The sequence below is a fragment of the Alexandromys fortis genome, unplaced genomic scaffold, assembly GCF_014885135.2.
Source record: "Alexandromys fortis isolate MF-2015 unplaced genomic scaffold, M_Fortis_MF-2015_v1.1 scaffold_350, whole genome shotgun sequence".
In the NCBI taxonomy this organism is placed as follows: Eukaryota; Metazoa; Chordata; class Mammalia; order Rodentia; family Cricetidae; genus Alexandromys; species Alexandromys fortis.
In genome coordinates, this window is record NW_026068263.1 from 34,527 (window position 1) to 43,615 (window position 9,089).

At 34.0% G+C, this 9,089-nt stretch overlaps 1 protein-coding gene across 1 annotated transcript; it reads left to right on the top strand.

Moving 5' to 3' along the window:
- Positions 1-7,688: 7,688 nt before the first annotated feature.
- Positions 7,689-8,630, top strand: LOC126494464 (olfactory receptor 7G2-like). The gene has a single exon (XM_050131830.1). It carries the CDS (start codon positions 7,689-7,691, stop codon positions 8,628-8,630), a length of 942 nt encoding a protein of 313 aa, XP_049987787.1.
- Positions 8,631-9,089: the final 459 nt, after the last annotated feature.

Below are 9,089 nucleotides of genomic sequence, written 5' to 3' on the forward strand. Positions count from 1 at the left end.
ATGCAAAGAAACTGTTACAGATCCACCTTGGACCTGTGATTGTTGATTTAGTCTCTGAGCTTTAATGAGCTTTTCTCAGTTTAGAGGGCCCTGTTTTTCTGGTAACCTTCATGCCCACTGGCTTTGTAGTGCAAGTTGAACTTGGTAGTAGTGAGACCTCCAGAAGTTCTTTGTGTGTGTGTGTGTGTCTGTTCAGGATTATTTTACCTATCCTGTTTCTGTTTGATCTGTTTATTGTATATGCACGCATATGTATGTTTTTGTGTGTATGTGTTTATTTATGTTTTTTTCATATGGATCTGAGATGTGTCATTTCAAGATACATCTGTGAAAAAAATGTGTTGGAATTTTGATGAAAAGTGCATTGAATCTTTAGATTGCTTTTGGTATGATGGTCATATTTACTATATTAATCTTATGGATCCATGATCATGGAAGACACTTCTGATATATTTTTCCATTTCTTTCTTCAATGTCTTAACATTTTTATCATTACATGTCTTTCACTTCCTTTGTTAAAATTACCCCAAGATATATTGTTTGAGGACATTGTGAAAGATGTTGTCTTTCTGATTTCTTTCTCAGGGTGCCTATCGCTTGTATTTAAGATGTCTAATTATTTCTATGAGTTAGTTTCACATCAAGCTACTTGGCTGAAAAGTTTATGCACAGTAGGTTTTCTCTGCTGGATTTTGGGGGTTACTTATATTTATACCTATAAATAAAAATATTTTGATTTCTTGCTTTCTAATTTGTATCCCCTTTATTCCGTCAGTTGTCTTATTGCTCTATCTAAGACTTCAGGTACTGTATTGAATTGGTATAGAGATAACAGACAATTTGTCTTACTGATTTTAGTAGAATTGCTTTTAGTTATTCTCTTCAGAGTTTTATCATGAAGGGATGCTAAATTTTGTCAAAAGTCTTTTCTTAATCTTTGAGGTGATCATGTTTTTTTTTCTTTCAACATAATCAATATATAAAAAATTTAATAATTCATAGCTAACTGCACATGAGCTATTAAAATCTGAACTGGGTATTGCATACTATAAATTGTGATTTCCAATTTATTCTCTACATCCAAATTGTACTAATTGACCCTTCAAAACATTAAAAATTTCTGTTTTCTTCAAGTATTTGCATATACATTCATATTAAGCACATACACATACTGCATATCAGAGATACATCTAAGTCAACATACACATCATAACATTCCTATATAAATGGCACCCATTTAGGCAACTGCATCCACGTAAAACCTGAGAGAGCTTGGAAAGTAATTCTAGACAAAAAAGAATAGAGTTAAGCACAGATTATTGATAGCAGCATTTTCTCAGGTGGGCTCTGTTTGCTAGAGGCAAATGTGTCTCATTTAAGAGAGGCTTTCGGACTGAGCTTTAGCTGTGAAACCTTGTAGCTCTTTTAAGAGGTCATAAAACACTTAATGGTGTTGATGAAAAGCTGACTGCATGCTTTTTGATTTTCAGCCATAGCAGTAAAAATCCACACCATTTTAAAATGCTGGCTTTTTGGGCCATCCTGCCAGTATAAACTCTGACTCTTTCAGGCAGGAGGTCTGATTACAGAGCATTTAAATGTGGTTTGTGAGCACACTGCTGCAGCTTGCTTGCTGGCAGGGACCTTGAAACACCATAGAGTTGTGGCAATAAACATGGTTACAGCCAGTACCTACGCCATGAGGCTGGAATCTCAATAAGCTAAGAAATGGGATGGATCCAACCATCAGTGCCACAGCTTTAAACTTAGCTATATTGCCTAGCAACTTAAAGACTCATGTGGTCAAAATAAGAGAGATATACACTAAAGAGAGAGTCAAAGATGAAGAAAACTTCTAAATGTTTTACAGTGTGTTAAACATATATGCAGGCTAAAGGTTAAAGTCCTTAAAAAAAGAGAGTAGTTGGGTGTGGTGACACACACCTTTAATCCCAACACTTGGGAGGCAGAGGTATAGAGACCTCCGTGAGTTCAAGGTGTGATGGCACACACCTTTAACCCAGGCACTTGGGAAGCAGAGGCAGGAAGATCTCTGTGAGTTCAAGGACAGCATGGTCTACAGAGGGAGTTCCAGAACAACCAAAGATACACAGAGAACCTGTCTCAAAAAACAAAACTTAAAAGTAAAAATAAAAGAGATAGAGGTTAAAACAAAGCCACATAAAGATGGAAAATACACAGAGAGTCTGGATACTGTATATTATTATGTTGTCTTTGAATTGTTTGAATGCTGAGGAAGGAGAAATAGCTGCTAAAAGATATTTATTTATAAATGCTAACAAATTAATCCAAGATAGGTATTTTGAGAATGCCTTGAGTTCAAAATTGAAGTCAAAAGATATGTTACTTTGGAGAAGTAGATTTTCTTTTATTTCCACAGGAAATGAGAGGCTGTGGATTCATTCTGAGTTAAGAAAAATCAGGTTTGAACAAGGAAGACCACCTGAGAAATCTCCAGTAGGAACAGATGGTGCAGATGCCTGAGTTCTACATCCAGAGCAGATTCAAAATTGCTGCCTGAGATGACCAAGACTCACAGCATAATCTAACCATGACTTGTTTATAATTTTAAATTTTCTTTAGGTCCCCATAATATTTTCGGTGCCCCCAACCAACAGGAAGTAGCCTGGAAAACTACACCCACATTCCCCAAAATGGACTGTGTATATTTTCCTTTGTTTAGAATGTTGGTTACAAGTTGTTATAGCTGATGGTCAGGAGAAAAGCTAAATAAAAGATATTAGATTCAGAGTTTTTTTTTTTAAACAGGGGGAAGTGGTGTGGGACAGTGGTGTGTATTCTGTTAAATAAATGCTTATTGGCCAGTAGCCAGGCAGGAAGAATAGTGGGACAACCAGACAGGAAGTAGAAGCAGATCAATGGGAACAGAATAATTCTGGGAAGAGGATAGACTCCTGGTCCATCCTCAGAGCAGGCAAATTGTGACTGCCTTACTGAAAAAAAAAACAAGCCACGTGGCTAACATAGACAAGAATAATGGATTAATATAAGTTATAAGAGTTAATAAGAAGACTGAGCTAGTGGGCCAATCAGTTCATAGTTAATGTAGACCTCTGTCTGATTTATTTGGGACTCAAGGACTGTGGGAACCAGGCAGGACAGAAAACCTCAGACAACAATTTGAGATTTAAAATTTGGAATAAAATCTTATAAGTACAGTAGAACAATCAGATAAAAGAATATGAATACTTCAAGATAAAGTAAAGATATTAGATAACACAAACAAAAGACCTGAAAATTGCATGTAGATACAGATACACAGTTTCAGAATTGTGTGACACCATAAAAGTGACAAAAACTTCTATTTCTAGGCAGAATGGTAGAAGAAACCCAGACCAATGACATTCACCAGATCTACATCAGATAATAGAGGAAGTTTCCCCAAATTAACAAAAGGCATACATGTTTAGAAAAATGAAGCACACTGGATATAAAATAGAAATAACTAGAAAGCAACTCCAAAAGTATATTATAATTAAAACTCCATACATATGTGTGTAAATGTGTCAATATAATCAATACATATATACATATATACACACACATATATACACATATAAATTCAGACACAGACTCATATATATATACATAATATATATACACTTGTATATATGTATATATATGTTATTTTTATTCATTTTACTGAGCTATACATGGTTTCCTGCTCACCGCCCTTTTACTCTCCTTCTCTTCAACCCTCTCTCATGGTCACAATGCTCCAAATTTACTCAAAAGATCTTGTCTTTTTCTACTTCCATGTAGATAGTTCTACATCTCTCTCTCCCTCAAGATCCTCATTGTTGTCTAGATTCTCTGGAATTGTGATCTGGAAGTTAGTTGTCTTTGCTTTATGTCTAAAAGTAACTTATGAGTAAGTAATATATTTGTCCCTCTGGTTCTGGGTTACCTCATTCAGTATGATGTTTTCTAGATCCATCCATTTGCCTGCACATTTCAAGATGTCATTATTTTTTTTCTGCTATGTAGTACTCCATTGTGTAAATGTATCACAATTTCCTTATTTACTCTTTGGTCAAAGGGCATTTAGGTTGTTTCCAGGTTCTGGCTATGATACACAATGCTGCTATGAACATACCTGAGCACACGTTCTTTTGGTACAATTTAGCATCCTTTTGGTATATGGTCAATTTTTGAGAATGTTCATGATGTCCTGAGAAGAAGGTATATTGTTTTTTGTTTGGATGGAATGTTCTATATCTGTCTGTTAAGTCCATTTGAGTCATAACAACTGTTAGTTCTCTTATTTATCTATTATATTTTTGTCTGACAGACCTGTCTACTCCCTTAGCGATTGTTCCCTTGTACCTGCTCCAGTGTAGCTTACTGTGTCAGGCCTGTTGTAGCCTAGGTTACTGGCTCAGTCCTGTTTCTGTAAATGACCCTGGTCTGGGTCTTCTCCTGGTTTGGACTTGGATCTTCAGTGGTTTCTGGCTCCAGGCTATGCCCTCAAAGTTCCCAAAACTAAGGTGTGCCAGGACATGCCAATATATACATCTTTCAGTCTCATCATATGCAAACTTTAAAAAACTTGCTCATAACTCATATAACTATTTTGTCTTCATACATACACCCTTTTTAATAAAACATGTTTATGTTTATATAATTTATATAATTTTACTTGCATGGTTTAACATTTTCTTTTACTTAATTTAATAATACCAAGAGGCACAATAATATTAAAAAATGGTTTTTTCTACTGTTGTGAGAGTTCTTTATGGGACTATAGGTGGTGAGGTTAAGTATTAATGGTGCATTATGAATGATTTTCAAAAAGTATAAAATTGTAACATTTTAAGTCATAACTGAAGTTCAAATATTGATATTGTAGAATCTATAACAGTTATCTTGCTCCCCCCCTCGGTCTGGAAATTATAGTTCAAATGATACAGTTTTATGGGATGAAATATGTTAGAGAAAATAGCGACTTCTATATCTCAAATATCTCCAATGTATAAATGATACATCTATTCTGTTTCATAGTAATGTTCTTTGGTGAAATAATATGGATAAATGTCTTCCACTAAAGCATATTTAACACCCTCAGTTTAACAATATACAAAGAAATATTAGCATATTTATGTTCAGAGTATAAAATTTTTGTTTTTTTGTTTTTTTTTTTTAAAATATTTATTTATTTATTATGTATACAATATTCTGTCTGTGTGTATGTCTGCAGGCCAGAAGAGGGCGCCAGACATCATTACAGATGGTTGTGAGCCACCATGTGGTTGCTGGGAATTGAACTCAGGACCTTTGGAAGAGCAGGCAATGCTCTTAACCACTGAGCCATCGCTCCAGCCCCTAAAATTTTTAAATATTTAAAAAGCATGCATAATTATATTGTCCAATCTAGCATAATAACATTTTCACTGTCATAGAAAATCTTTAGTGTATCAATAACTGTTTGATGAGGGTTTGGGGATAATAATTGTGACATTATATTTAATGACTGTGAAATGGAGAAAAACAGACATAATAATTACAGGATAGAAATATAATCAAACCCCAGGTGTCAGGAGGGCAGCCATACTATTTTACTTTATCCCCTGTGTTTAAGAAAATAAAGTTACAATACATAGCTGGCCTAATGAGGACCTTTGGATATTTTGTCCCTGGAGATACAGAAGCTATAGGAGTTATCCTGTGATAACAGATGCAACATATCTGTCCCAGGTAGACACCAACACATATATAACCTTCTTGAGGTGAATCTCCCTAGCAAAGAAGTAATGACTCTAATTCTTTGCTTTACAAGAACACATCTTCTGTCGTCAATAACAAGGTACACTATTGAGTCCTATTGTTCTTGAGACTAACCATGTAATGTAAAGTTCCTTATTTACAAAATGAGTTTAGGTATGTTTCATTATCTAAATCATTCATACTTAAATTCATGCTAATCCCTATATATTTATTACCAACTCTAATCATAGAATGCTGTGTTCAATGATATTTCTTTATTATTATTCTACGAGACTATCCTTGTCAAAAGAGATTTTTACAGGCAGGCACATCTCTGATATTTGTTATGGTCTTGATAGGAATAGTCCCTTCTTCTTTTCTAAAACTTCTCCCCTTTATTGCCTCTTTTATATCAATGAATAATACATTCTGTGTAGTATATAGTTGCAAGAAAAAATGAAAACTTGAGTAAAAGTTATGGAAGAATACTACAATCTGTTCACTGAACTAAGGGATTTATTTCCCTTCATGCATGTTGAGCCCAGCACATTGCACATTCTCTGCAAGCACTGCTAACTTCAAAGTAATTTACGGCAAATGTTTCTCGTTGTGAAATATTCTTACAGATGATTTTCCTAGATTTGTTGAATATAATTTTTTAAAAATTTTATATGCTTAAGTTACATGAGGAGAGCATGGATTATACACATAAATTTCCAACTGATTAATTCAATCAAAGTTGTTAACAGCTTATGATATATGTCCTACTATGGAAATCTGGATATCTTAACTTGTTGGTGATTTCCCCTACAATAAAATATTTGTCTATATTTTATCCAGAGCTTTTAAGTTTGATACTCCATCAAATAATCTATATCATAGCTACTTCTGTTTTCCTTGAAAACAGAGATCATGCCATACAGAATCATCCACCCTAGGTAACCAGTATTCTTTAAAAGGTTCATATAATCCTGTCATCTAGAAACTTTATCCTTTCTAAATATGACAGACAATACTGTTTGTAAGTTAAATCTCTTTGTTTGATTTTCTATATATTTGTTATGTTCTTTCATTCATTTTTAAAAATCAAAATGTCACATTTTAGCTAATGAGAACTCCCTAATATGAAACAGAGAATCTCATAGATACCATTTTACAGTTTCTCTTAGAATTAACTTGTAAAGGAGATGGGATATATTTCTCTCTGGGCTATAATAAGGATGAACTCTAATTCTATTTTCCAATGTTGACATAAATCTATTTTGGTAGTAAATAAGATCTTTCTATTGTACTTCAATTCATGGTTAGTTGGGTATATATAGACATGTATATAAATATACTTATATGTGTACAATAACAGTTAATGAAAAAGAAGGCCGTGAATATGAAAACAAGAAAGGAGGGACAGGTCAGAAGGTTTGGAATGAGGATGGTGAGGTAAATATGATGTAACTATACTATAATCTCAATAAAACAGCCTGTGGTTTGGGAAATTTTTATAAGAAAGTTTACATAATATTTGCTCATCTTTTTTTGTATAATTCCATGAATCTTCTGACTACAAAAAGCATGTTTTATATTACACTTATATTTTTACTGGCTTTTTACAGTTCAAAAAAGGCCATGTTCTTGAAAAAAATCCATAACATTTGCAATAAGAGAAGTGAGGGTTCTATGCAGAGAAAATCACCAGAATAAATAATTTGAATGCTAAACAGCTGCTATAGTAAACTAGGTTTTAAAATGATTTATATTTACCTCAAAATAATCATATTCAAAGTACTATGGAGTGCTTGTGAGGACATATACATTGGCCCTTATATTAAGAGTTTGTTAAGAATAAATATGATTCAACCAAAGAACTTGTACTTCTAACATCTTCCAACATATTGATTGTCCCTACATTTTATTTCTGTCTGTATTTCAAATAGATTGCCAAAAACATGGGAAGTAAAAACCAAACAGATGTTACTCACTTCTTTCTTCTGGGACTAACAGATGATCCAAAACTGAAGCCAGTCATATTTTGCCTCTTTCTCTTCATGTACATGGTCGCCATCCTGGGGAATCTGCTTATTATCCTGGCTGTGAGCTCTTACTCCCATTTGCAAACACCTATGTACTTCTTTATCTACAATTTGTCCTTTAATGACATATGCTTAACGACAACCATTATCCCACACATGTTATTAAATATCCAAACACAGATTCAGAGCATCAGTTATGCAGGCTGCCTCACTCAGGTCTGCCTTGTCTTGTTTTTTGCTGGATTTGAAAGTTGCATTCTTGGAGCAATGGCCTATGACCGATATGTGGCCATTTGCTATCCACTGAGTTACACAATCATCATGAATCCTTACTCATGTGGTTTAATAATTCTCTTTTCCATCCTTATCAGCATTTTGAACATGGGACTTCTTGGTCTCATGGTATTGAGGCTATCCTTTTGCACAAACCTGGAAATTTCCTTATTCTTCTGTGAACTTTCTCAAGTCATGAAGCTTGCCTGCTCTGACACCCTTGTTCATAACATTCTGATATATCTTGCAACATTTATATTTGGTGGCATCCCAATCTCTGGTATTATTTTCTCTTATGTCCAAATTGTTCTCTCTGTTTGTAGAATACCTTCAGTGAGAGGGAGATACAAAGCCTTTTCCACTTGTGGGTCTCACTTATCAGTGACCTCTTTGTCCTATGGATCAGGGTTGTGGGTTTACATAAACTCTGCAGTTAATAATATTTTACCCAAAAAGGCTTCAGTGGCTTATGTGATGTATACAGTTATCCCACAAATGCTGAACCCATTTATCTTTAGCCTTAGAAATAAGGACATGAAAGGAATTATGAAAAAAATCATCATTACGGTATCTTTGATATTTTGATTTTCTTGGATTTGTGTTTCATTATGGAAAATACATGAATGGCAAATCAATTCAAACAATGAAATAATATTTAAGATCCATTTAATTGACAAACAGGTTTTCCTCTGAAAACCAAAAGAGTTTTTACAGGAATCTATATTATATATGATATTGATGTGAACAGTTTTGTAGTTTTAAGGACTCTGTTGGCAAAATACCAACATTAGTGAATTCAATATTCATGGTGCATTCATTATTGGCAATTTATGCCATCCTCACTTTTTGGAAGATTTGCTTTATTTCAAAATGTATGTTTTGTGTTTATGTGTACATATGCATAGGATTATGGGTACCAGCAGACAGCCAAGAGGGTGGCGGATTGTCTAGAAATGAAATTACATGCAATTCTATGTTAACTGATATGGTTGCTGGAAATTAAACCACATTTTTCTATAAAAGCAAAACAAGTTCCTAATTGTG

Coding starts and splice junctions, on each gene's coding strand:
- LOC126494464 (XM_050131830.1), top strand. CDS start 7,689: ATGGGAAGTAAAAACCAAACAGATGTTACTCACTTCTTTCTTCTGGGA.